This window comes from Panthera leo, chromosome C1, assembly GCF_018350215.1.
Source record: "Panthera leo isolate Ple1 chromosome C1, P.leo_Ple1_pat1.1, whole genome shotgun sequence".
In the NCBI taxonomy this organism is placed as follows: Eukaryota; Metazoa; Chordata; class Mammalia; order Carnivora; family Felidae; genus Panthera; species Panthera leo.
The window spans coordinates 18,103,514-18,131,016 of NC_056686.1; the positions used below are offsets into that span (position 1 = coordinate 18,103,514).

General features: G+C 44.2%; 1 protein-coding gene across 5 annotated transcripts in view; it reads left to right on the top strand.

Annotated features, from left to right (window-relative positions):
* The first annotated feature begins 16,253 nt into the window (after window positions 1-16,253).
* The window catches only part of RCAN3 (RCAN family member 3), a 50,732-nt gene continuing 39,482 nt past the window's right edge, over window positions 16,254-27,503 (top strand). For all 5 annotated transcript variants that reach the window (XR_006205689.1, XR_006205690.1, XM_042950056.1 and 2 more), the window contains exons 1-2: window positions 16,254-16,482; window positions 23,559-23,810. Coding sequence is in view for 3 of the 5 variants with exons in the window: in XM_042950056.1 (XP_042805990.1) it covers window positions 23,616-23,810 (195 nt within the window). In the remaining 2 variants the exon portion in view is untranslated. The remainder of the gene's footprint in view (window positions 16,483-23,558; window positions 23,811-27,503) is intronic.

Consider the following 27,503-nt stretch of genomic DNA (forward strand, 5'->3'; position numbering starts at 1 on the left):
GAATCTTCACCGTTGCTCCCTAGAAACGTTCGTGCACTTATTCCTCAGGATTGTTTTGTAAGTTAAAGAACAGCAACAGCAACAATCCACAAAGCCCCTCTTTAACCCTCCAAAAGCCTGTTTGTCATGAAAACAGCCCCAGAAATACATCTTTGCAGATGTCAATCACACTCTGATCCTTGTAAGCATCCCAGACGGATTCAGGAAATTAGATAGCTGTCATATAATGTCTTCTACTTTTCCCAAAATGTCATCTTCTACCAAAACGTTCAAGTCACAGACATTTATTTCTCTTCACATGAATGACGCCGAGTATCTTAGCACGCGTTTATACACATTTGTGTATCCTTTTCTGCCAACTGTCCAGTCTTTGCCCACATTCTCTGGCCTTATTGGTCTCATTGATTTGAACGTGCTATTTGTATTTTGCATCAATGAACCCTTTCTCTGTGATGTGAATTTCAAGTATTCCCCAGTGTATTTGCTTTCTGATTAGCTTATGTGGCTTTTTTTTTTTTTTTTTTTTGCTATGAGAAAATCTTTTTGTTTTGTGTGTTTCGTTTTACATATAATCCAATTATTTCTATCAAATATATTTTTATACATAAGTATTTTATAAACATAATGGAATTGAGGTGACATTTCTATAATATGCTAACTTTCTAAATTTTCTGGACTCTCTGCTCTGCCCCACTGATATGTCTGCCTATTCATTCACTATTAACATACTGGTGTTTTGTTTTTTTTTAACGTTTATTTATTTTTGAGACAGAGAGAGACAGAGCATGAACAGGGGAGGGGCAGAGAGAGAGGGAGACACAGAATCTGAAACAGGCTCCAGGCTCTGAGCTGTCAGCACAGAGCCCGACGCGGGGCTCGAACTCACGGACCGCGAGATCGTGACCTGAGCCGAAGTCGGCCGCTTAACCGACTGAGCCACCCAGGCGCCCCTTAACATACTGTTTAAATTATTTTTATTTTTTTATTTTTTTAAAAAAAATTTTAATGTTTTTTCATTTTTGAAAGACAGAGAGAAACAGAGCACAAGCAGGGGTGGGGTGGAGAGAGAGGGGGACACAGAATCTGAAACAGACTCCAAGCTCCGAGCTGTCAGCACAGAGCCTGGCACCGGGCTCAAACTCACAGACTGTGAGATCATGACCTGAGCTGAAGTCGGACACTTAACAGACTGAGCCACCCAGGCGCCCCTCTACTATCATTTCAATAAACAGGACATTAATATCCAAATAGTAAACAGGCAAAATCTCACCATAAAGGCTAGTCCTTTAAGCTGAATAATTTAGTGTCATGAAAAATGTAGGACAGTGTTATTATTTGCCTCATCTTGTCACAGACCCATAAGAAGACACCGGCATTAGGGAACCAAACTTGGCTTGATGTGACTCAAACATGGTGTTTCACATGTCAGGAGAGGGGGGCCCCGCAGAGGGGTCCATTGGCTAGTTACCTGCGGACCCAGGACGAGAACCCAGGTCTTGGGATCTCCAGTCTTTTCCTCCCCCGCTGCACCAAGTCCTGCCACAGCCTATGTTCCACATCCACCACTAGCTTCTGAGCTCTTCCTCCTACTGTGTCATTTCCCTCCCTTCTCACAACAGCTCTGCAAGGAGGCTGCTCTGTCCTCGTTTTATAAGCACAGAAACTGAGGCTCAAAGAAGTTCAGTAATTTACTCAGGGCCACTTGGTGTGTAAGTTACAGAGCCTGGATTCAAACCCAGAGAAACTCCAAAGTTTCTCTCTCTCTCTCTCTATGTATGTACACATATACATGTGTGTATAGATATATGTATACACATATATATGTGTATATACATATGTATATGTGTATATATGTACATATATGTATATATGTGTGTATATATGTACATATATGTATGTATATGTATATATATGTACATATATAACTTTTAAAGTTTATTTTTTAGTAATCTCTACACCCAACAAACTCACAACCCTGAGATCAAGAGTCACATGCCCCTCTGACTAAACCAGCCAGGTGCCCCCTCTATATATTTTAAATCCAGTCTTTGATATATCAGTAGACAAGAATTCTTTTACTTTTAAATTCTTTATTCATTTTTTTAGCACAGAATGTAACTTTCTCTGAGTCTGGAGTAGCCTAAGAGCGTAAGGTTTTTGTTTTTTTTTTTAAGTATTTATTTATTTATTTAGAAAGAGAGAGAGAGAACAAGCATGAGTGGAGGAGGGGCAGAGAGGGAGGGGCAGAGAGAATCCCAAGCAGGCTCTGCACGGTCGGTCGGGGTGGAGCCGGAAAGCGGGGCTCGAACTCACGGTTTCATGAGATCGTGACCTGAGCCGAAATCAAGAATCAGATGCTTAGGCGACTGAGCCACCCAGGCGCCCTACTTAGAACATAATTTCTTAGGCAGCTATTGAATCAATCAGGGTCCCATCAGGAGACAGAAACCATACCAGTTACTGGAACAGAAAATGTAATATAAGGAATTGGTAACTAGGTAGAAAGCTGTTTACTGGGCAACTGGAAGGGTAGGAGAGAATCCTGAAGTCTCATAGAGACAGCGACGGTAAGAAGCAGCCCCCACTCGAGGGCTGGGGGAAGACAGGGAAGAAGCTGGATGTGGGGGGAAAGCTTAGGAATTCCCTGAGCCTGCACTGATGGGTTAACAAGGCAGACAGAAATAGAAAGACTTAGGATGCTCACACCCCAGTCTGGCTAAACAAGATTAGGTAAATAGGTATAGAGAGAGAGGCAAAGGCCCCAGTCCAGATAGTGCCGGGCAAAGCCCCAACATAAAACAAAGGCAGAAGAGTTAAACAAGATTAGGTATTCAGGGTGGAAACACCCCCAGTTTAGAACAATAGCAGAAAGCTGCTTTCACAGGAAGGAAGAACCAAATTAGGTAAACAGGGCTGCAAGGTGAAGTTGTCCAAGGCAGAGCGAATTAGCAAAAGGAAGGTTGTTTGACCCTTGTGGACCCTGAGGTAGCACGCGCTGTCTTTCTTGTCCCCTAGACTAGTTCAGGTTAACAGAGGTGGTGCCTCAAGTCCTCTGTAAACAACCTTCCGCCTGGGTGCCAGGATTTTGTTTTGTATTAAAGCTGGTGCTGTGTCTCTGAGCTGGAGGAGAGGCCTCACGGGATTGGGACCCAACCGATGAGGGTCTGTATGAGCCCTGGAGCCCACTGAGGAAGAAGACAGACTCCCTGAGCTTCAGTGGGAGAGGAAGAGTTCCTGGGTGGCTCAGTCTGTTAAGCGTCTGCCTCTTGGTTTCAGCTCAGGTCATGATCTCATGGTTCATGGGTTCGAGCCCCATTTCAGCACGGGGCTGACAGCACGAAGCCTGCTGGGGATTCTCTCTCTCCCTCTCTCTCTCTTAAAATAAATGAATAACATAAAAAAAAAAAAAAAAAACAGGTGAAAGAGGGGAAAAAAAGGTATTTCATCATGCCAAGAAGATACGTTAAAAGTTCCTGTCCAACATGGAGCCTAAGCAGCCACACTCCCCTCTTCTCAGTGCCAGGGCTTAGTCAGTAGGTACCAAGAACAAGGGTGCTCTGGGCAGCCAAAGGACAGATTCATTGGAAAACTATAATAGACTCTACAGACGCAGGGCAGCATTTGCCCCAGATGGAGCCCTAACAGTGGAATGTCTGGCGGTGGGGGCCCAATGGGAAGGATGCTGGGGCAGGGAGGGGGACAGGACGGAGCTGAAGAAACATGGCCCTCCACGAGGACAGGGAGGCAGGATCGGGAAAGGCATCTCAGCCCCTGGTGTGAAGTCCTGCTTGCTTTTGCCTACAGCACAAGGCGGCCTGCGGGCCCCTCACTTCCACACCTGAAGGGGAAGCCACAGACAGCCCAGCTCACCTCCTCAGAGACAAAACTCACCCCTCACACTCAGGGGACAAGAAGCCTTTGGGGAAACAGACTCACACAAGTGCAAAGGAAAATCCGCACTTGCTCAAAGAGCAGGGAAAAGTACCATTAAGGGGACAATTGTTTGCCATTTTTCTTTCGTGCAATACCCATCTTAAATGCAAATAAAAGAGCCCTTCGCTTGTATGGGAACCACGGGTATTATACAATTTGTAGTTCGTAGCTTGTACACAGATATGTACTTTGTTCTATCAAGGCGCTGGAAACCCTGCACAAAACTAACTCAACTGTTTGTATGTCGCTGATGGATACGCACACGTGCTCTGTGCCTTCGTGAATGGGATCAGTGTCCTCACGAGAGGTCAGAGAGCCGGCTCGCTCTCTCCCCACCATGTGAGGGGACAGAAGGAGGTGGCCATAACCAGAAAGAGGGCCTTCATCAGAACCCCACCATGCCGGCTTCATGATCTGGGGCTTCTGGCCCCCAGAACTAAGAAATCGATGTCTGTTGTCGATAAGCCACACGGTTTATGGTCAATATAGCAACCAGAACAGATGAAGACAGCAAGTCACGAAGCTATTTTTCTCTCCGCTCCAAACCTGCCCTTCTAGGGGATGGCCGTGGGAGGCTGCAAACCACCTCTCTGCTGGGCTAGCTGCTTCCTGGGAGCAGGGGGTCGTGCTCAGGAAGGGGGTCGTGAGGCTGCAGGAGGAAGGGGCTCGCCCCTTCCTGTCTACTTCCTGTTCCTGTGCCCATCTTCTGGAGGCACTTCCTCCCCTCAGTGAAGCATCAGTTGGGTCTAGTTTGCAGCTCTTTCCAACTCTCACGCGACCAGCTCCGTGGCCCCCACCCCTCAGCGATATCTGCACACCCTCCTGGAGGCCTGGGGGTGTGGTTTATCCACGGGACCCCTCCTCCTACCTTTTTTTAAACAGCTTTACTAACATAAATCACATACCATACAATGCACTCTCTAAAGTATATGATTGGGGTGCCTGGGCGGCTCAAACTTCTGACTCATGGTTTCGGCTCAGGTCACTCTCTCAGGGTTTGTGAGTTCGAGTCCCCGCATCGGGCTCTGCGCTGACAGCACGGAGCCTGCTTGGGATTCTCCCTCTCCCTCTCCCTCTCCCTCTCTCTCTCTCTCTCCCTGTTCTTCCCCCTCTCGCTCTCCTTCCCTCACTCAAAATAAATAAGTACACTTAAATGAAATAACTTACGTAATGCAACAGTTTTTAGTCTATCTACAAATATGTGTAACCGTCACCACAGCCCATTCTAGAACATTTTCACCCCCTCAAAAAGAAACACCGAAAAGAAGATAGCAAGCGCTGGCGAGGGTGTGGAGACCCTGGAACCTTGGTGCACTGGCAGTGGGGATGTAAACTGGCACAGCCGCGCTGGCAAACGGTATGGTGATTTCTCCAAAGATTCAAAATAGATTACCCCGTGTTCCAGAAAGGCCACTTCTGGTCACAGACACCAAAGAACTGAAAGCAGGGCCTCAGATATTTATACACCCGTGTTCAGAGCAGCGTTCTTCGTGATGGCCAAAAGATGGGAGCAACTCAAGCGCCCATCAACGGATGCACGCGAGGATTCGTCAGCCTTAAAGGGAAGGAAATATTGACACACGCCAGGACACGGCTGAACCTTGAGGTCAGTATGCTAAGTGCATTGGCCAGACACAAGAGGACGAGTACCGTATGATTCCATTTATGTAAGGAGCCGCCAACGCACTTTCTGTTTCTATAGATTTCCAGATTCTGGACTTCCACATGAACGGAATCACGTAATATGTGGGCTTACATGCCTGGCTTCTTCCAGCCAGCGTGTTTTCACGGTTCATTCCAAGTTCTAGCCCATGTCGGCATTTCTTTTCTTTTTATGGCCGAATAACCTCTTCTCTTGTTAAGTTTTCATCATTACAACCTCTTACCTTGGTCCCCTTCACCCTAGGAATGGTCACCGCTTTCCGCAGTTGTTAACGCCATGATCCCTTAAAGTTCTTTCTGCCTGTTGGGTCTGAGAGCCCCTAGTTTGATAACCTCATGTCAGTAACAATTCTTTCCGTTCAACTCTTTCGGCTCCAATCACTGTTGTGATTTCTGTTCCCCGATCAAACCCTGACTGATACTCAAGAAAAATTGAAGTAATTTGAATCCCTGGTCCATGCAGGCAGCTGTCTGTTTTCCATGTTCCATTTTTCTCTTTAGGTGCGTGCACCCCACCCATACTTCCTTCCCTAATTATGGCCACATCTAGCTCGTATCCTCCTCAACCCATCTGCAGCTCCAGTGAATCAGGAAATAATGTCTCCACCTAACAAAGTCAAGGATCAAAACGCTTCAAGAGCCGCTCCTTCCTGTGTGGCGTGACATCTCGGCTCTTGAAGGCTCTTGAACCGATTTGCAGTTAATTCAGGAGCCTCTGGGTCTGCAGGCAAATGGAACTGATTCTTTGCAATTCAAAGCAACACGGCAAGATGGAACCTTGTGAGGCATCCAGGCTTCAGAGCGCACTGAGAGACGAATTTCCATACCCAAACCTCAAAACCATCCACGTGTTCTTTTGTTTGTTTATTTTAAGTAGTCTCCCCACGGAGCACGGTGCTTGAACTCACCACCCTGCTGAGATCAAGAGTCCCGGATGCAGCCAGGCACCCCTCACGTTTGTTTGTTTGTTTGTTTGTTTAAGACATGTTTCTCGGGGCGCCTCGGTCGGTTAAGCGTCCGACTTCAGCTCAGGTCATGATCTCACGGTCCGGGAGTTCGAGCCCCGCGTCAGGCTCTGGGCTGACGGCTCAGAACCTGGAGCCTGTTTCAGATTCTGTGTCTCCCTCCCTCTCTGCCCCTCCCCTGTTCATGCTCTGTCTCTCTCTGTCTCAAAAATAAATAAATGTTAAAAAAAAATTAAAAAAAAAAAGACATGTTTCTCTTTACAAAAATGTATTCATTATCAATTGCCTCCATTTCTGTTAGGATTTTATAGTTCCCCAGCTTTCAATAAACCGTTTTGAACTCAAAACCATCTTAGGAGGGAGGTACCACTGTAATTTTCATTTAGCTGAAGAGGAACCAGGCTTAAAGCATGTGAGATGTTCTCAAGGTTCAACAACTGGTCAGTAGCACAACCAGGATGGGAGCCTACAGTTTTCTGAAGACTTTTTTTTTTAAGTTTATTTGTTTATTTTTGAGAGAGAAAGAGTGAGCAGGAGAGAGGCAGAGAGAGAGAGAGAGGGAGAGAGAGAGAATCCCAAGCAGGCTCCACACTGTCAGTGCAGAGCCTGACGTGGGGCTCGATCTCACGAGCCAAGAGATCATGACCTGAGCCGAAATCAAGAGTCGGAGGCTTAACCGACAGAGCCACCCAGGTGCCCCGTTTTTTGGAAGACTTTTAAGTAAAGTGCCTATAGCCCTGAGAATGTCTCTCTCATACACTGCTGAAGTTTGAGGGTAGGAAGGGGGAGACGGGAGGGAGGTAGTATAAATTAATAAAACTTTTCTGGAAAATATTTGAAAATATGTGTACCCTGACTTTGCCTTCCAGATAATAAAACTACAATGATCAAAATGGTTTCTATTAACAGCTAGATCAATAAAACAGAAGAAATAACCAGAAATATATATCTACTGTGTTTTTATATATGCCAAATTGTATGTATACAAAGCAGTGGGTTAAATGGATTCTTTAATAATGAACGTTAGAACCACTGAAAAAAGAATTTAAGGGGTGCCGGGCTGGTTCATTAGGTAGAGCATGTGACTCTTGATCTTGGGGGTATGAGTTCAAGCCCCACATTGGGTATAGAGATTACTTAAATTAAAAAAAAAAAAAATCAAGGTGCCTGGGTGGCTTAGTAAGTTGAGTAGCTGACTCTTGATTTTGGCTTAGGTTATGATCTCATGGTTTGTGAGATCGAGCCCCGAGCTGAGCTCTGCACTGGCAGCACAGAGCGTGCTTGGAATTCTCTCTCCCTCTCTCTCTGCTCCTCCCTTGCTTGCAGGCACACATATTCTCTCTCTCAAAATAAATGAACATGAAAAAAAAAGGAAAAAAAAATTAAAATCTATCTAAAAAAAGAATTTAAGTTAGAGTCTTACCTATATTTTTATACTAAAATAAATTTCCCTCGAACTAAAGTGATAAATATAAAAAATACAGAATCCAAAAAAAAAATGAGGGTCACTATTAACCAGGGGAAGGCAAACGAAGAAATTATGAAGCAAACTATAGATACATTTACCTTAAAATTTTTTTTAATGTTTTATTTATTTTTGACAGAGCACAAGCTGGGAGAGGGGCAGAGAGAGAGGGACAGGGGATCTGAAACAAGCTCTGTGCCGACAGCAGCAGGCCTGACATGGGGCTCGAACTCACAAACCATTAGATCATGACCTGAGCCCAAGTCAGATGCTCAACTGACTGAGCCACCCAGGTGCCTCTACCTTTAAACAAAAATTTTAGGGGTGCCTGGGGGGCTCCGTCAGTTGAGAATCCGACTCTTGGTTTCGGCTCAGGTCGTGATCTCACGGTTTGTGGGTTCGAGCCCCACGTCGAACTTGGGATTCTCTCTCTCCCTCTCCTTCTATCCCCTCCCCTCATGCTCTCTCTCTCAAAAGAAATAAATTAATTTAAAAAAATTTTAAACATCTATTAAAAAAAGAAAAAATTCAAAAGGGAAAGCAAACTAAGGAAATTTTCAAAAAGTATAGTAATCACACGGTTACTATCCACAGTATATAATGTGTTCTTGCAATCAGTCAGACAATGTTGATAGCTCATAAATACACGTGAAAAAATGTTCATCCTCTCCAGTAATCGAGATGTCATGGGGTTGTTTCTGCCTATGAAACAGGAAAGGCTTTTATTTTTTTTATTTTTTATTTTTTTTTAATTTTTTTTTCAACATTTATTTATTTTTGAGACAGAGAGAGACAGAGCATGAATGGGGGAGGGTCAGAGAGAGGGACACACAGAATCGGAAACAGGCTCCAGGCTCCGAGCCATCAGCACAGAGCCCGACGCGGGGCTCGAACTCACGGACCGCGAGATCATGACCTGAGCCGAAGTCGGCCGCTTAACCGACTGAGCCACCCAGGCGCCCCAGGAAAGGCTTTTAAAATAAATACAATACCCAATATTATTAAGGATGTGGTAAGGTGTACATTGAGGATGTGGGATTGTATGATGTGTACAACTGTTCTGAAATTCATTTTGTCAACTTCCAAGAAGAGTTTTAAAAACGTGTAAAGGTACCTGTTGTTTAGTTAATTATAGAAGACAAAATTCTAAAGAAACCCTGATTCTAACAATGAATGATTAAATGAATAACAGAATACAAACAATGCAATATTATGTAGCCATCAAAAAATATATTTTGATAAATAGTATTTTAAAACACAAAGAGTGGGGCGCTGGGGTGGCTCAGTAGGTTCAGTGTCTGAATCTTGATTTTGGCTCAGGTCATAATCCCAGGGTCATGGGATCGGGCCCCAAGTTGGGCTCCCCACTGAGCATGGAGCCTGCTTAAGATTCTCTCTCTCTCTCTCTCTCTCTCTCTCTCTCTCTCTCTCCCTCTGCACCTCTCCCCTGCTCGCATGCTCTCTCTCTCTAAAATAAAAAAAAAAAATAAATAATAATAATAATTTAACAACACAAGGAAACACTTGCAATATAACGTGAAGCTAAATAAATGGGAGATCTGAATTGAATGAGTCCAGTAATATACTTAATCTTCCCAAAAAGCCTGGAAAGAAATATACCAAATAGACCAATTCAAATATTGAATTGTGGCTATCTCTAGACCATGAGGTTGTAAATGATTTGAATCTTCTTATTTATCCTTTGTTTTCAAATGATCTGTACAGGGAAAGACTAATTTTTATAATGAGAACTTGAAAAACATCAACAATGCACATCACTACATCTCCCAGCCAATGCTGAATGTGATGCCAGTAAGAAGCTTCACTCCTCCAACGAGCTATTGGATCACGTTGCAACTCTCCTGTTGGGGGAATGACTGATGTTCCAGGAGTAGGAGACAAATGAGGATGTCACCAGGGAGGCAGGTTAAATTAAAGGCTCTTCAGTCAAAGGCACCTGCGAGACAAATCCCACGGGAGATCTGGAGTGTGCAGCAGATTAGGAATTTAAATATCTAGTAAACCCAAATGCACATTAATAAGCCTGAGGGGTAGGAGGGAAGGGGGGGGGTGGAGAGAGATTGAGGGAGAGGGAGAGAGGGACCAACTGAATTGGCAGTCAGGCTTCTATCTTCGGCCTTCTTCCTTTTGCATTACATGCTCTCCCGTGAGGTGACCTCTCTCACAATCAGAAACAGCTCTGTTTCCTCCCTCCCTTTCTCTTTGCCACATGTATTGAGCACTGTGTATCAGAACCAGATATCGTTATAGGAGCTGAGGATTCATCGGTGAACAGTCTAGACTGTGGGAGGATTTACTAGGCATATCAGTGGGGATTAGGTTTGGCTGCAACAGACACCTAACAATGTAAAATAATAATATTTGTCTCTCAAGTAAAGGCAGGCTAGATACAGGCAACCCAGGGCGGGCAGCTCCAGTCTCACAAGGGATTCAGGCCCCTCATCCTTTTGAGCCATCATTCCAGCGTTCAATCTTCAGGGTTACCTCCTGGCCCATAATGGCTGCTGGAGCTCCAGCCATCACATTCACACCTTGGGCTAGAAGAAAGAGAAACTGTAGAAGGGCAAAAGGGTACTTCTCCCAGCTGAGGAAGCTTCTTTTTGCTTATATCTCATTGGGCAAAATTGAGTCATACGTGGCTGCAAGGGAGGCAAAATATTGCTGCCTTGAATAAAATTTACTTGTAAACCGGCTACTGTGTACTGAACATTTGTAACGTGTCTGGCACTTTATAAAACAACCCTACAAAGCGGGTGTCATTGATGCCATTTAACACATGAGAAAAGTAAGGTTCAGTAGGTTTAAAGAGTTTGCTCAACAGTCACACAATGGTGGCTAATGGTGGAGCTGACCTCCTAAATCCCATGCTCTTTCCACTGTGTTTTGTTGCCTTCCCATCAGCAAATAAAAAATAAACTGAGAAGAAAGTTCCTCAGTCTTGTCATTATCTGTATTTAAAGACAGGACACTGGGGCACCTGGATGGCTCCATTGGTTAAGCGTCCGACTTCGGCTCAGGTCATGATCTCGCGGTCTGTGAGTTCAAGCCCCGTGTCAGGCTCTGTGCTGACAGCTCAGAGCCTGGAGCCTGTTTCAGATTCTGTGTCTCCCTCTCTCTCTGACCCTCCCCCGTTCATGCTCTGTCTCTCTCTGTCTCAAAAATAAATTAATGTTAAAAAAAAAAAAAAAAAGGACAGGCCACTTTTTTTTTTTCTATTTAAAAGGCATTGGAGATGCCTTTGTGGCTCAGTCGGTTAAGCATCTGACTTCGGCTCAGGTCATGATCTCACAGCTCGTGGGTTCGAGCCCCATGTCAGGCTCCATGCTGACAGCTCAGAGCCCGGAGCTTGCTTTGGATTCTGTGTCTCCTTCTCTCTCTGCCCCTCCACCACTCATACTGTCTGTCTCTCTCTTAAAAATAAATAAACATTAAAAAGGTAAAAAATAATAATAATAAAATGCATTGATGCTATCTATGCAGCCAATGGAAAGAGCTGAAGTAGATCTGTATAAAAGCAGGGACTTGGTCTGTTTTGTTCACTGCTATTTTCCCAATATCTAGAACAGTGCTTGGCAAATAGCAGACATCCAAAAATATGTGTTGAACGTATAACGTGAAAAGAACATTCCCATGAACCCTGAATGTGCTCCTATGCCCCTTTCTACTCAATCCTACCCCTCGGAAGCAGTCACTATTCTGATGTGAATCACCGTAGATTAGTTTTGACTTCTCTTGGACTTCATATGAGTGGGATAACGTCTACAACTCTTCAGTGTCTGGTTTCTTTAACTCCTCATTTTTTTTTTGGAGATTTATTCTATTATGTGCATCATTAGTTCATTCCTTTTTCCGACTGTGCACTATTCCATTGACCGAATATGCCATAGTTTGTTTATCCATTCTTCTGTTGACAGATATTTGGAATATTTCCATTTTGAGGACATTATGGGTAAAGATACTAAGAGCAGCATGTATGTACACATTTGCTTACATTTCTCTTGAGTGTGTAACTAGGAGAGCAATTTCTGGGTCTTGGGTACGTATACACTTAGCTTGACTTAACTGGCCATGTCCAAAAAATGATTGCACCCTTTTTTCCGCCAGCAATGCATGAGTGTAAGAAAGAGATCTTTTACCACGTTTCACACTTCTGCAACGACTTTTTAAAGTATTGACTTTTCGACCCGATCAAATAAGAATAACAAAATCTGCAATGAAATCGCCTGTCTGGAAATTCTCCCGAAAGGCAGGCGATGAGCTGCTGAGGCTTTCTAGCATCATCTGACAGGTTCTACTGGAGTTTTCCCGGACAGCAAAATGCTTATCAGCCTTGGCACAGCTTTCAGTGGATTGAGCCACAAGAGATCAATTTCTCTTTCCCTTGTTTTTCTCTGCCTGTAACTCAAACCTTGGGAGGAGGGAGTGTTAGAAACGTGAAACCGTATAAAATTCATTCATAAGAAGCGCTTATTATCCGTGTGTGCCCAACACGTTGCTGGGCACGACGGTAAAGAAGAAAGATGGGGCAGATTGCCTTCTTGTTCTCGAGCTGCTCGCAACCTAGCCTGATGGACACAAGATGGCCACCCTTCCCCTGCCCACCATGTAAAGACTGACGTTGTTCTGGATTCTGTCCCCTACTTTTCGTGCTCTATTTCACCTGCTCTCCCTGGGTCATCTCATCCGCACCCATGATTTCAACTACCCATCACACCTGCCTCCCAAATCACCACACCAGAGCTATTTCTTCCAACTGCTTTCCTCTCTAATGTTCATGCTTCCATGTAATTCATCAGCAAATTTGGTTAGCTTTGCCTCTCGAATACAGGCAGGATCGTACCGTTTTTCACCACATCCTTCCCTGCGACCCTTGTTGAAGGCACTATCGTCCCTGGTCTGCATTACCGCAACAGGCCCAGCAAACCGGCCTCACTATCTTATTACCTTTGCCTGCTCCATATTCATTTCCCTTTCTTTTGGTAATAGAAACTTGAGTTACCTTCGGTGAACGTGACCATCAGGGTTCCAGGAAAATGTTCATCTGAGATGCATTTGGCAACGGTTAAGCACAAAGGTACGGGCAGGGTTGAGGGAATCAAGAAGGAATGGAGGTATGGTACCCCGAGGAGAGCCATTACCACCCCGAGGCCAAGAGAAGAAAGATTTCAACATAACTAGAGCAGAGATCTGTATGACACTGGACACAAGCCTCAGTAGATGTATATGCAGCCATGACGCAGCAACTTGGGAGGGAAGGGGCCTCTGGATTAATACCCTCGCTTCATCTTCTTCCAACCCCTCTGATCTCCTACTCATGTCTTCTACTGGAAAAATTCCCATGGAAGCCAGAGGATAAGGGACCCACTGAAGCACTCCATGCAGGTCGGCCTCCTGAGATCCAAATCAGGAAGCAAAGAGTCGAGACGTACATCATCCGAAGGCACCAACAGAAAATACCTCACACACGAAGCTACGTCTCCTCAATTCTCAGTCTGTGAGACTTGAGAGCTGCCCACCTCGCTGCAGCTCCAGAAGGGAGCATGTGACCCAGGCCTGTGACCCCAGGCCCCTTCTCAAGAGAGCGGTTTACTGAGTTGCCAACAACCCGAGTGGGAACAACAAGAGGCAGTCCCAGAACTTTCGTGGACAGCCGCGAGGAAAAGAGACTCGTTCCGTTGGTGAGGGTGCGATTTGAAGTTGTAAGCAGTCAGCCATTCTGCCATCTCATGGAGAAAGGCAGCCTGAGAATGAAAAGTCAACACAAAGGACAACAGTCAGGAAGTGGTGAATAAAAACTAAATCTGGGAGTGTCTGGCGGGCCCATTCAGTGGAACACGTGACTCTTGATCTTGGGGGTGTGAGTTTGAGCCTCCTGTTGGGTGTAGAGATTACCTAAAAAAAAAAAAAAAAAAAAAAGACTAAATCCTGATGTTATCATTTTAAGCCCCTGGATCCAGTCTGACTGGAGCCCATACTGTTTCTGTTACATGAAACAATGAATTTCATTTGTTGCTTAGTCCAGTTTGATAGACTGCATGCAAAAAAAAAAAAAAAAAAATTGAATACGGGGCACCTGCGTGGCTCAGTCAGTTAAGCTTCCGACTTCGGCTCAGGTCATGATCTCACGGTTTGTGAGTTCAAGCCCCGCGTCGGGCTCTGTGCTGACAGCTCAGAACCTGGAGCCTGCTTTGGATTCTGTGTCTCCTTCTCTCTCTGCCCCTCCCCCACTTGTGCTGTCTCTGTGTCTCAAAAATACATAAATGTAAAAAAAATTTTTTTAATTGAATAATATTTAATCCCAACCCCCAAAGACCAACACATACTCACATGTCTGTAAATATGCTGTTGTTACTACGAAATGCCCTTTCCCATATTCTCCACCTAGAAAACTATTCAAATACCGTCTTACCTGCGAATCTTTCCCTCCTTTTTCTCAGCAGAATTGCTCACTTCGGTCTGTTTTGTCAGCGCTTTGCAAATGCTCTATTAGCACATGTGTAAAATTGTATCACAATTAGTCCTTCGCTTATCTGTCTCCTCTGTGAGCTCCTAAAGGGGTAGATTTTGTGGAAGATATCCTTAACAGCCCCTTGCCTAGCCTGATACCTCACGGGGAACTCTGGGATAAACAAGGCTAAATGGGTCTTTTGACCTTCGGACCTCCCAGAAACATTTCTGTGTCAACACTCAGGTAGCTGTACAGAATGCCGTAGTTCCCGAGCCCATTTGACCTAAAAACTCAATTTTTGGCCAAGCTGCTGGGTTGGTGGCATCTAGAGAAGAAAAATTACTGTGGGCGGTTCTTAGGGTGACTTTCATGAAAGAAGTGGCTCTCCATAAAGATTTGTGAAATGAAGAAAAGGGAAAAACTTGGTTAGGTCAAGGCAGGGAGCAGGGGCAGCAGGGTTGTAAGCAGGAGAAACAACAGACGCAGTGAACAGGTAGCAAGAGAGGTGATCTCTCTGATAATGCAGGGTCAACCGTTGGGGTGATTGGATCATAATCCAACCCCATTTCCTTAGCGTAAAAATAACAGCCATTAGATGTACCCCAGGCACCGTAATCCTTTTTCTTCCCCCCATGCCCAGGGGGCTGAGTGTCTACAACACTGCCTGCAGGATTTTGACCTTCAGTTTGCTTTACCTTGCCTCTGAGGCAAAGGGGTGGGTGATCAGAACTGAGTTTCTTCCAATGGCACACCGTTAAGACAAATTCCTTTCCTGTTCTATGGCTGTTTCCCTCTCCAGGGAGTAAGGGAATAGACGCAAGCTCACTTCCAAGCTTGGCTCAGATGACTTATAAAAAAAATAAAATAAAATAAAATAAATAATAATAATATCTGCCAAAGAAAGCCCCAGGCCTGCCGTTATAACCGTGGACAACTCATTGAGCAGCTTAGGTATTTGCTCTATTTGTAAACTAAGCGTAATTATGTCCCACTGTCTCCCTGGGCTTCTGAGTGCATCGAGCAAGACCGTGCGTGAGAAAAGTATTCTGTAAACGGAAAGTAAAGCACTAAAAATGTAAATGTTATTAACATTGTACATAAGGGAGGGAGGGGGAGGAGGCGGGAGGCGGGAGGCGGCAGGTGGCAGCGGAAGCCCGCCGCGGTTATAGCCCAGGATACGGAGGAGCCGGACACCCGGGGCTACCTAGAGTTCGGCTACCTACTAGCCGCCTCTCCTCGGGCAATTAAGCACGTGGAAGCCCTCTTCGTCTATAAGAGCTAATAATATCCGGTTCGTGAGGTTAAACGAGGTAAAGCTGGCCAAGCACGGGGCGCAGTGTACATAGTAACTGGCGCTCAGTAAACGTCCCTAATACTCCCACTGACTCCTCTTGTGACTGACACGTGCAGCTGGCGGGAGAGAAACTATTCCTGGCCACCGTGGGAGACGAGAAGGGCGCCAAAGGTCCTGCCATCGGGGTACCTAAAGCCCGCGGCCCCAGCGCAGCGGCCCCAGCGCTCCCGCGGCCTCCCCAGCCTGGGAACGAGCAAACACCGCGAAGCCAGACCCCCGCCCCGCCCCCACGGCCGCGCGCGAGGGGCGGGGCCGTTTCCGGCGAGCTTCCGGACCTGGCGCGCCCCAGCCGGCCGCCGCCTTCGGGCGCCTGCGCCGCGCGCGCTCCGCCGTGGGAGGGGGCGGGGCGGGGCGGGGACGCGCGGGCCCAGCGCGCGCGCGCGCGACGCCGGCAGCCCGCCTGGGCCCTGACGCCGCTCGCGCCCCCGCCGAGGCCGCGGTTCCCGCGAGCATCAAGGGCGTGGCGGCGAGGCTGCGGGCGACCCGAGCCGCGCCGACTGTGTCCCGGCTGCCGACCGCGGCGTCTCCCCAGGCCCGGCTCCTCGCGGCGGCCCGGCTCCCGCGTGGCCCGTCGGGCCGCTCCGGCCTCGCGCCTGCCCGCCTGCCTTCCTCCCTGCAGTGGCCAAGCGCGCAGGTGAGTCCCCCTCGCCGGGTGGGGCCGGCACCCGGCTCTCCCAGCAGGTTGCAACCAGTCCCGGGGAGGATGGAGGGCGCGGGGTGCGGAAAGTTAAAGAAAGAAAGAAAGAGTCCGCAGATACCCGATACAGGTGGCCGTTCCAGTGCCCGAGACCCCAGAGATGCCGCGCGTCCTGGGTCCAGCCCCTCGCGCGCCGAGCGTCTTCTCTGGCAGCTCCGGGCTGGTGTCTTGGAAAACAAAACCAAAAAAAAAAAAAAAAAATTCCTTTGTTTTTTTGTTCTCTCCTGTCCACCAGGAATTTTTTCCCAGCACTTTGACTTTTTGAATAGCTGACAGGCCCATCCTGCTCCTGAAGGCCGGAAAGGTGCACTCGGGCACACAGGGACGGCGAGGAGTTCAAAGCCCCTCGCCTCCACCCCCCCCTTGATGCACGAATAGCCGTCGCTTTACTTACTCGCTAACTTCTCGAAACTTGACGGTCTGCCTCCATCTGCTGTCTGGAGCGGTAGAGGGACAGTGGTCTGTTTCCAGGTTGCTTCCAGATTCCGTGCAAAATCCGATCCTCTCTTTCAGGGATTAGGAGTCCAGTGTAGGGAGCCGTTTTCAGATCCGTGTTTCAGTGACAAGCTACGATTCTTTTAAAGTGATGTTTTCGTGTGGCGCCCAAAGCCGGAAATATTCTCTCCCCTGTGTTGAAAGTTCCCTAGCACACCACGTTTATCTGAACTTTGCGGAGAATTCTCTGCATTTTATGGAAGTCTCTGATGTACTATTTGGTAAGGAAAGCAACGGGTTTATTTGTAGCTGATATTGCATATGATTTACAATAATTCAAGACTATTTCATTAGCTCTTTCAATTTATTAAATTATAAAAACACAACATTGAGATTCAGGGTATAGATTTTTGCACATCACACAAATTTGTGCTTTGGGGCAGGGACTTGATGTTGGTATGGAAGACTTGTGATGGAGGAAGACAGTGAAAGGCTTGAAGACGACGCCCCTTCTTTAGCCATGCCATCAGCTTTCCATTTCACTGCTGTGACAAACCTTTTCCTTCCTAGCTTGGGAGGAGATTTCAGTACTTTTAGGGAAACCAAGATTTTTCCCATTATTGAATTGTACGTTTGTAAAGCTTTTAAACATGTGGATGTCAAGGGTTACAAATGAGAACACATTTTGTATGGTCCCCGGGGGATTTGTTGGTTGAAAGAGTTAAGCAGAACATCATGGAAAAAAAAAAAAAAAATACTGTGCTTTGGAAATCCATTAGGCTGAAGCCTGTGAAATAATGGAAGCTCTAAAGTTGAATGCCATTTGTTGTTTAGACCCCCCAAAACCCACAGAATGTGCAGGGCAGACAGTGGATCTATCTAGAATGTAGAGGTTATATAGTGAGGGAAAATGCATTATATTCAGCAAAACAAATAGCATCCGTCTTTTATATTCCTACTTCAATAAGTCTTTAAAACTGATTATTTTCATATGTTCTGACTGTTGATATTTGTTGTTTATTTCTCTTCTCTCTCTCACACTGAGAAATCCCTCTATGCCTGGTGGAGCACTGAACCTCAATAATTGTAATAGGACTAATTCTAAATAATCTGTGAAGAGAGGGTATATAGGTCATTGAAACATAAAAAAATACAAAAATCTAATTTTCACCTACTTAATTTACTTCTGCACCAATTTTTTTTCTTCTGCCACGACTATTAAAGAGCAGTAAAAGTCTGCCTCTAAGTGGTAAATGAGCAGGAAATAGACGTTGGGGGCTTACATGATAGTTATTCAGAACCCCCATTTCGACAATTCTGAGGGTTTTTTTTTTTTTTTTAAGAATCTAGTCTGAATTCTAATTTCGAAGTTTTTAAAAGGAATTTAGTAGTTCAGCAACATCTGTGAGTATTTTCCTTATTTTATATATGAGACAACAAATAAAAACCCAAGTGACTTCCTCCAAGGTTATTGAGCAGGGCATATGTAAAGCCGGAGAGGGAATAACTTGTTTGCTTCTGTTTGGTAGCATTTTAAGTACATCAAAAAAAATAATAAAAGCGAACCTAGCTAAGCTATTTTAAAGGTTCAACAAGTCGAGAAGCATACTATTTTGAAAAATTGTTTTTTCAAAAAATCCTGGAAGAGGCTGAATTTGCCTTTTCCCGATCAAAACTTAAAATGCCAAGTCAAATGCACATGCCTGCCGTTTTGCCGTGATGGATTACTTTTGTCACAAGGCTGGTAGGAGAACAGATGGTCATGCTACTTGGAGTTTTCCACTCATTTGATGTTTCCATGAAGAAACAATTCGCCAGAAGCCAGCCACAGCTCCGGTGGCGCTGAGATGATGCTAAACCCTGATTAGCGCAGACCTTTGCTTACAGAAGCGGGAGGATATTGGTTCAGCCCTGTTAAACCAGTCAGTGTTTCCCTGGTTTAGTAAATTTAGGGACAGCTTCATCTTGTGATAGTTGGAGTGGGCCAGAGTTAGCAACTACTCCAGTAATAACGGCATAGAAACAATGTACTTTTGTAATTATTTTCTTTGCCTTAATGAAATCAAACTGCTTGTTAAGCCGAGTTACCTTACAAGATGATTTTACAGATGTGCGAAGATTGTCATTTCCACTATTTGATTTTGATCATCTCTTTCTGATCAAATCTAACGGCATTTTATGATATCAGAAAATTATGAAATGGTCGATGATGTTAACTTAAGCTATATCCGAAAAAAGCTCGTGGCTTGCCTTCAGCAAGAGAGGCATCATCTGAAAGATAGTATCTCTAATACCGTGTGCATTGAATTACAACATAAAATTCCATGAAGCTCTTAAAAAAAGCACGATGGCCTTTTTTCAGCCAACTGTTTTTAAATCTTTAATGGTTTTCTTCCTGGAGCCATAGTACTCCTTCCAGTGGTTGCTCTGAGCTGGTTTCACTGCTAGATCAGCCACTGAACAGTTTTCTTGAAATGCTACAAAGTGTTTATTTTCTTTTTGTAGCCTTTTTATTGCTTGGAATTAGATTATTTGGACATGTATTTTTCTCATTTTATTGCTTGAATATCTGTTCCATTGATGGTTCTGACATTATTGGCATCTCTCAATCCAGCAATTCATTGATGTGGATTGTGCCTATGTAGAAATCATTGAGCACTAACTATATGCAAAGCATTGTTCTGAGCACTTAGCATTTAATCCTTCTGACATCCTTTTGGGGAAGGGTTATTATTTTATAATTCTATTTTACAGTTGAGGAAATGGAAAGGGAGGCAAAGTAATTTGCCTAATATAGAGTACTGGGGAGCCAGAGTTTAAATCTAGAAAATTGATTGTGGAGACTGAATCTTCTTGGGATATACTTAAAGACCGTTCAAGCTTGTCTGCAGTACTGTGATATTTCATCAGTCCATCCTTTTAAAGTGTATCAAATACCCAGTAATGTATAAGTGAAGAAAATGTAGCAGCACTATAAAGACTATTGAGATATCTTGGGACAAAAGGCAAATTATTTAACAATAACCTAAAACATTTGAAGAGAAAATAATCGTAAGGACATTACTAGGAATACTGACAGAATTTGAAGATAGACACTGATTTAGATAACAGTATTATGTCAATGTTAAATGTCCTGGTTTTGATCACTGTACTGTGGCTTATGTAGGAAACTGATCTTGTTCTTACACACTGAAGTATTTGGGAGTAAAGACAGCACACTCGTCTTACTCTCAGTGGTTCAGGGGGAAAAGTATATATATATATATATATATATATATATATATATATATATATATAGAAACAATGATTTTAAAAATGGGCAAAAATGTAATTAATTGGTAACTCTGGGTAAAAAGTATTTAGGACTTCCTTCTACTAGTCTTACTTTTCTGTTTGAAATTATGGCACAAGAAAAAGTTACCCTAAAGTGAAGGAAGAAAACAGGAAACGAAGGTATAACCTTCTAAGAATTTTTTTTTAAGTCAAGTGAGGGATTGTTCCTGTGCTCTGATTTTTCTTTCTCCCTCCCCCTCCCCTTTCCTTTCCTTTTTAAGGGTTGGAGGAAGGAACTTGAAACAAAAAATCTTGTCAAAAATGGCTCGATTTTTCTAAATCAAGCTTGATTTCAAAATCTGGTCATTCAGAGCTCCCCATCCTTCCATTCTCTAAAAAACCACGCACAGTATTTTCCTCACCTCTTTGTAATGGGTTGGGAGTCGGGTGAGATTAAAAACATTAGCTCCTCTAAGAGATGAGATATAAAGACAATCTACTTTTAGTGATATTGAAAGTTAAATTGGGTTAATATATCATTTCCCTGCCTAAAAACCTTCAGTGGCATGCTGATATTGACTCTGTTTTGTATCAGGATGCTGTAACCCTACTTTTAAGGCAGCTTGGAGACCCATGCCTGCCTTTCTAACTTTGTCTCCTGTCACCCCACCAAATACAGTACGTTCTGGCCACATCAGATCTTTGTTCACGATGATCTGTCCTCCCTTTGTCCTTGAACTGTTCAGGCTTTGCCTGGAACGCACCCCATCATTTTTCTGCTGAAATTGTTTATCTTTAAGTCTCTCCATAACATCCTTGGGGAAGCTGTCTCTAATCTCACATAGAATTAAATTTTCCTCTGTCTGTGCTGCCGTATTAGTGGGGTAAACACAGTGCTATCTGCTTTCATTCAGCAATCCTTATTAAGCCTATACTGTCAGCCAGAAACTGTGCCAGGGACAAGGGGTTCAAAGGCACTCACGGTCTGGTAACAGGGAGTGATTTGTGAACAAATAGTCATCGGGTAAGTATGTAACAGAGAAATAAACAAAGTGTTGTGAGAATTATGAACTCTGACAGCTTAGTCTTAAAGAAAAGGATTACAAAGAAAGCCTTAGTGAGATACCATTCCCCCGCCCCGCCCCCCCCCCCCCCAACCTGGCCCCTTTCCAGATTGGAGATTTACAGCACAATAATCTAATTAAATCTATGAAGTTTAAAATAATTGTAGTACCTGTGGGCCACACAGGTAGATATGTGTAATAGGAAGGTAAAAATACAAGTCTGGAGCTCAGGACAGAGGTTGAGTCTGGATGCATGAATTATACAGATTAGTGATTTTCAGGGTGTATAGGCAGGAAAGACCTAGAGACAGATTAGAACCTCTTGGGATCATGTACTTTTTCCACCCAACCTCCCCCCGCCCCCCCCCCTTGCCCAAGATTCTGCTCTTACTCCGGTGACATCCTTCCCAGCTTACAATTCATTGCGGAAAATGAGAGGCAGTATTGATAGCCCCATGTTGTGTGTGTGAGCCACAGGGCGAGCAGGAAACAGAGCTGAGAAGCACTGGCAGTTAAGTGGTTAAAGGCTTGATGGATGAAACCACTCAAGAAGAAGAGGAGGAGGAGGAGGAGGAGGAGGGAAACCTCAAAGAGATGAACTTGAAGAGGGTGAGTGACGACAGAGGAGCCAGTGACAGACAGTTGCTTTAGGAAGGAGAGCCAGGAAGGACCGAGACCCTACCTGGAAGGCAGAGGCACACTGAGTGCCGAGTGACGGGTGGGCGGCAGTGTCTGGTGCTGCAGAGACAGGCACGTGAGGACGGTTTCAGCCGAAGGTAGTGGCAGAAGGCCAGTGGCACCGAATTCTCGAGCACGTGCTGTTGGGGAACAGAACACAGCAGGACAGCTTACTTTTTGCAGGGAATTGGTAGGAGAAGCAGCGGAGAGGTAGCTGGAGGGGAAGACAGAACTCCAAAGGAAGATTTCTTCTTCTAAGATTGGGTGGGTGGGGGTGGGGAATCCCGAGTAGGTGTGTTTGCTGAAGAAAAGGGACCGATGGAGAAGCAGAAATTGAAAGCATAGGAACTCTTAGAACAAGATCCTTTAGGATTGGTTAGCATTGTTGAGAAGAAATTCTTGCTGTGGCGGGAGCTCCTTGAGGACAGGAACTATTTCTTACCCGTCTAATATGCCTAATAATACCTGGCATGTGATGGGCATTCAGAAGATGTTTATAAAAATGAGTAAGGACTTTACTTTTGGGAATTAGTCTTTCCTGATTGGTGTAGTAGAATAATGGGGGAAAAAAAACCCTGTACTGTTTTTAGCCTGTAATTGACATCTGTCATGTACTCTGTATAAGCAATATATTTGCAGCACTGTGTTCTTTGAAATAAAATGTAAAATCACAAATGAAGTCATAGTAAGCTAGTAACAGTCGTGATCGCATGATTTTTCTGTGCCTGATTGGTATTTTTAAAATTCCATTGTAGCATCTTGAAATTTGTTAGGGTCCAGGCAGTGTGCTCGGAGGGTGTGGCTACAGCTCATCAGAGGAGACCGACATGCAGAAAGTCCGTAGAAGACAGACGCTCTTCTGTTATTTAACAGAGGGCCGCTGTCGGCTCCAGGCCTTCAGGATTAAAATTATTAATTTATAAGTGTTCAGAAAAAAGGTCATCTCTTCAGTCGTCGTCTGTGTCAGATTTTGCCTTTCATCCGTATCTCTGGTGTTAACAATGACCTGCTTCATAGAGAACTTGCGGTTCTGTGCATCTGGACTCTTTGAGAGTATTTGCAAAAAGAACAAATTGGTTAAGACAGGTGAAGTCATCTCGCTGCAGACCATGTTTCACGGTGCAGATGGTGAATGAATCCGTGTGGGTTGTGTTCAGCTGCTTCAGTTTCACTGTTGTAGACCTAAAACCCAAAACAAATATGTGAAGGCAGTTCTGGTTCACATTTTCCTTCCTACTGCTTGTAAACTAGCATACATATTGATACTGTCTCATTTCGTACGGCCCATTTTTTCCCCCCAATGTCACTAGAAAACTTTTTGCCCTTTTTTTTTTTGTAATATGTCATTGCCAGTGAAATGTATTACATTAACTATGCTAAGCAAACCAAATTAGAATATATAGAACTTACTTACGAGGACTGTAATGAATTGATTTAGACTCTGATTTATCTTCCCTGAATAAAATTGCTTCCATTGATAAATTGCTGTCTTGAGAATTGACGGGAACGGTGTTTGGCCTTCAAAGTCTTATCTTTATGCTGTTTTCTCTTTTTTAACACCAGATGCCTGGTAGACACCTTAGAACTTTAAAAACGGAAAAGACCTGCTTTTAGGGGATAATGCTGAGGGACACTATGAAATCTTGGAATGACAGCCAGTCAGATCTCTGTAGCAGTGACCAAGAAGAGGAAGAAGAGATGGTTTTTGGTGAAAATGAAGATGATTTGGAAGAGATGATGGATTTCAGTGACCTGCCTACCTCCCTCTTTGCTTGCAGTGTCCATGAAGCAGTGTTTGAGGTGCGAGAGCAGAAGGTAGGCACGTATCCTACCTTCCCCTGCATTTGGTAGTGGGTTCAGTGGATGTGGATGTCGAGAAGCAGCAGATGCTGCCTGTTTGCACAGTCTGTTACTGGCCTGTGACGAGTACAAGAAGCATGCCTCAACCTTTAGACATTGCTGCAGCATTTAATTGTATTGTATGACAGTAACTAACAGTCCACAACACGTAAGAAGTATTTCCAAACCAGTTCTTTCCCACAAATATTTTGTGAAGCAATGGTTTATAGCGCATTCTCAATCAGGTCTTATTAAGTCCTGATTCATTCATTCATTCATTCATTCATTCATTCTTGGAGCCTGTGATTAAGGAAGAGCTAGTGATTTTCACCCTGGCTTCCTATTACTTGAGAGTAAATTCACACAGGTCAGAAGTATTTGAAGCTTTTTTTTTCTGAGGCTGATTACATTTATGATTCCGTTGTAACAGACTTGTCAACATTTCTTGTATTACTTTCTACAGCTTGGGGAAAAATGATTGAGTTTATTTTTTAAAGGCTACTCTCCTTTAGTTCATATATTATTTACCTGGAAAGAGAGGTTTTATGTGTGGCTTTTTCCTCCCGTCATGACGTCACAAAAGCCTGTAGGTTTTAGTCACACGAAAGTAAAATATTTCTGCTGTTGGTATAAATTTTGCATGTTCTGAGACTTTCTCAACACATTACTATCACCCACCCCTTAGTTTTCCATCTGTGTGCTCAAAGTATTTTCCCTCCAGTGACTTTCTTGGAGAGAACTTGATAGAGTTTGACTCCCTACATACTTGAGTGCCTCCAGCGTGTAAGGCATAGTGCTGCTTGCTTCAGGGGATAGAGTAGGAATTTAAACAGCTTCTGCCTCAGACAGTTGATAGTCCTGCAGTGGAGATGGTAAGTGATTTGGCGTAAGACGGAATACTAGTTCCTTTAGAGGCACTTGAAAGTACATGGAGGGGTCAGAGGACAGAGGATGACAGCCAGGTCCAGTAAAAGATCTTACGGGGAGATGGCATTGGAGGAGGGCAGCGTGAGCTGGGTAGGAGGTTCGCAGGGAAGGGAAAGGGAATTCTGGCCAGAGGAAACAGAGCGAGCCAACGAGCTGACTCAGGATGAGCGTGGACACTTCAGGAAGCAGTTGTGTGGCTGGTGCATAGGTGAGGTGCGGCCACAGGGAAGAAAAGTCAAGCTGGAAAGGGCAGCGTGGGGCATCCTGCAGAGTTCAAGGGGGTTGCCTCTCCCTGGCCAATAGTCTTCTGAGCAAAGGGGTGACCATCAGAATTACATACTAGGAAGGTCAGTGGACAACACCACTAGGAGTGGTGGAAGCAGAGCCAGAAGCAAGGGGCCAGTTAGGACGCTCCTGCAGCAAACCTGCCTGGAGATGCTGAAACCCCCGAGGGAGCAAAAGGGAGAGGGACCACAGCCGCCAGTTGTGTATCTTTCGGGTTGGTTTTCATTCACAAGTGTTGTCTTCTTTCTCAAGTTCAGCCATGACATAGACATTTTGAAATCATTCTTCCTAGGTTTCTCAACTTTTTAAGAGCTCTGCGTTTTCAGGTAACAATTACATTAACTCTGTTGTTTATTTGTGATACACGAAAATCACATGTATTCCTAGTTTATCTTAAAATTCATAAGGATTGTTTCAAGAAACCTCACAGTCTCTCTTCCAACTTTTTTTTTTTTTTTTAAGTGTAGCCTAGGAAGTTTTTTTTAACTTGCCAAAGTGGTGAGTTCTTGTTGGTTTTCATTTTAAAAAACCATCCCGGGGGGCGCCTGGGTGGCTCCATTGGTTAAGTGTGTGACTCTTGATTTCGGCTCAGGTCGTGATCTCACGGTCGTGACATTGAGCCCCGCATCGGGCTCTGCGTGGACAGCCGGAACCCGCTCGGAATTCTCTCTTGCATATGCACACTGTCTCTCTCAAAATACATACATACATGCCATTTGGGATTATATCCAACCTAAATTAAATTGGGAATCTTATCAGCAGAAATTCTAGTAGTTCAGTAGACCTTGTGTTATATTCAATTCTTAGTCACGGTAAACTTTACATAAAAGCCTTAATGGTAATATCTGAGGCTGCAAAATACTTATTTTATATTGGAAGTTTGTACCTTTTGGCCACATTCTCCCATTTTTGTCACCCCATTCCCCCTGCCTCTGGCAATCACCAATCTGTTCTCTGTGAGTTCATTTTGTTTGTTTTGTTTTTAAAATTCCCCATATGAGAGAGATTATATGGTAATTGCCTTTTTCCGACTGACTTACTGCACTTAACATAATGCCCTCAAGGTCCATCTGTGTTGTCCTAAATGGCAAGATTTCATTTTTTTTTTAATGGCTGAATAACGTTCCATTGTGTATATATGTGTATATGTACATATGTATGTAAATGCACATACAACATACCCCACAATGTCTTTATCCATTCATCCATTGATAGACCCTCTGTTTCCATATCTTTCTTATTGTAAATAATGCTGCAATAAACATGGGATGCAGATATCTTTTCAAGTTAGTGTTTTTGTTTTCTTGGGATAAATACCCAGAAGGGGTATTGTTGGATCATATGGTTCTTCTGTTTTTAACTTTTTTTCCTTTTTTTTAATATTTCAAGTTTTTATTTAAATTCTAATTAGTTAACATATATAGTGTAATATCAGTTTCAGGAGTAGAGCTTAGTGATTCATCACCTACATATAACACCCAGTGCTCATCACAAGTGCCCTCCTTAGTGCCCATCACCCATCTGGTCCATCCCCCACTCTCCTCCCCTCCATCAACCCTCTGTGTGTTCTCTATAGTTAAGAGTCTCTTAATGATTTGCCCCCTTCTGTTTTTTTTCTTTCTGGTTTTAATTTTTTGAGGACGCTCCACACTGTTTTCCATAGTGACTACACCAGTTACATTCCCACCAACAATGCACAAATGTTCCTTTTCTCCCTACCTCACCAATACTGGTCTCTTCTCTTTCTGACAATAGCCATTCTAACAAGTCTGAGGGTGATAGCTTATTGTGGTTTCATCTGCATTTCCATGATGATTAACAGTGTTGAACATCTTGTTGTGTACCTGTTGGCCATTTGTATGTCTTCTTTGGAGAAATGTCTGTTCAGATCTTACGCCCATTTTTAAAATCAGATTGTGTGGGTTTTTTCTGTTGGGTTTATGAGTTCTTTATATATTTTGGATATTAGCTCCTTACCAGATAAATGATTTGTAACTATTTTCTCCTGTTCAGTAGGTTGCCTCCCCCTGCCCCCCCCCCCCCCCCCCACCGACTTTGTTGATGGTTTCCTCTGCTGTGCAAAACTTTTTAGTTTGATGTAGTCACACTGCTTTTTGCATTTCTTCCTTTTGGTTTTGGTGTCAGATTCAAAAAATCATTGCCAAGGGGTGCCTGGGTGGCACAGTAGGTTAAGCGTCTGACTTTGACTCAGGTCATGATCTCATGGTTTGTGATTTAGACCCCACATCGGGCTCTGTGCCAACGGCTCAGAGCCTAGAGCCTGCTTAGGATTCTGTGTCTCCCTCTCTCTCTGCCCCACCCCCACTTGTACTCTGTCTCTCAAAAATGACTATAAACATTAAAAAAATTTTTTTAATAAAAAAAATTCATTGCCAAGACCTATGCCAAAGGGCTTATCACCAATTTTTTTCTTCTAGGATTTTTTTATGGTTTCAA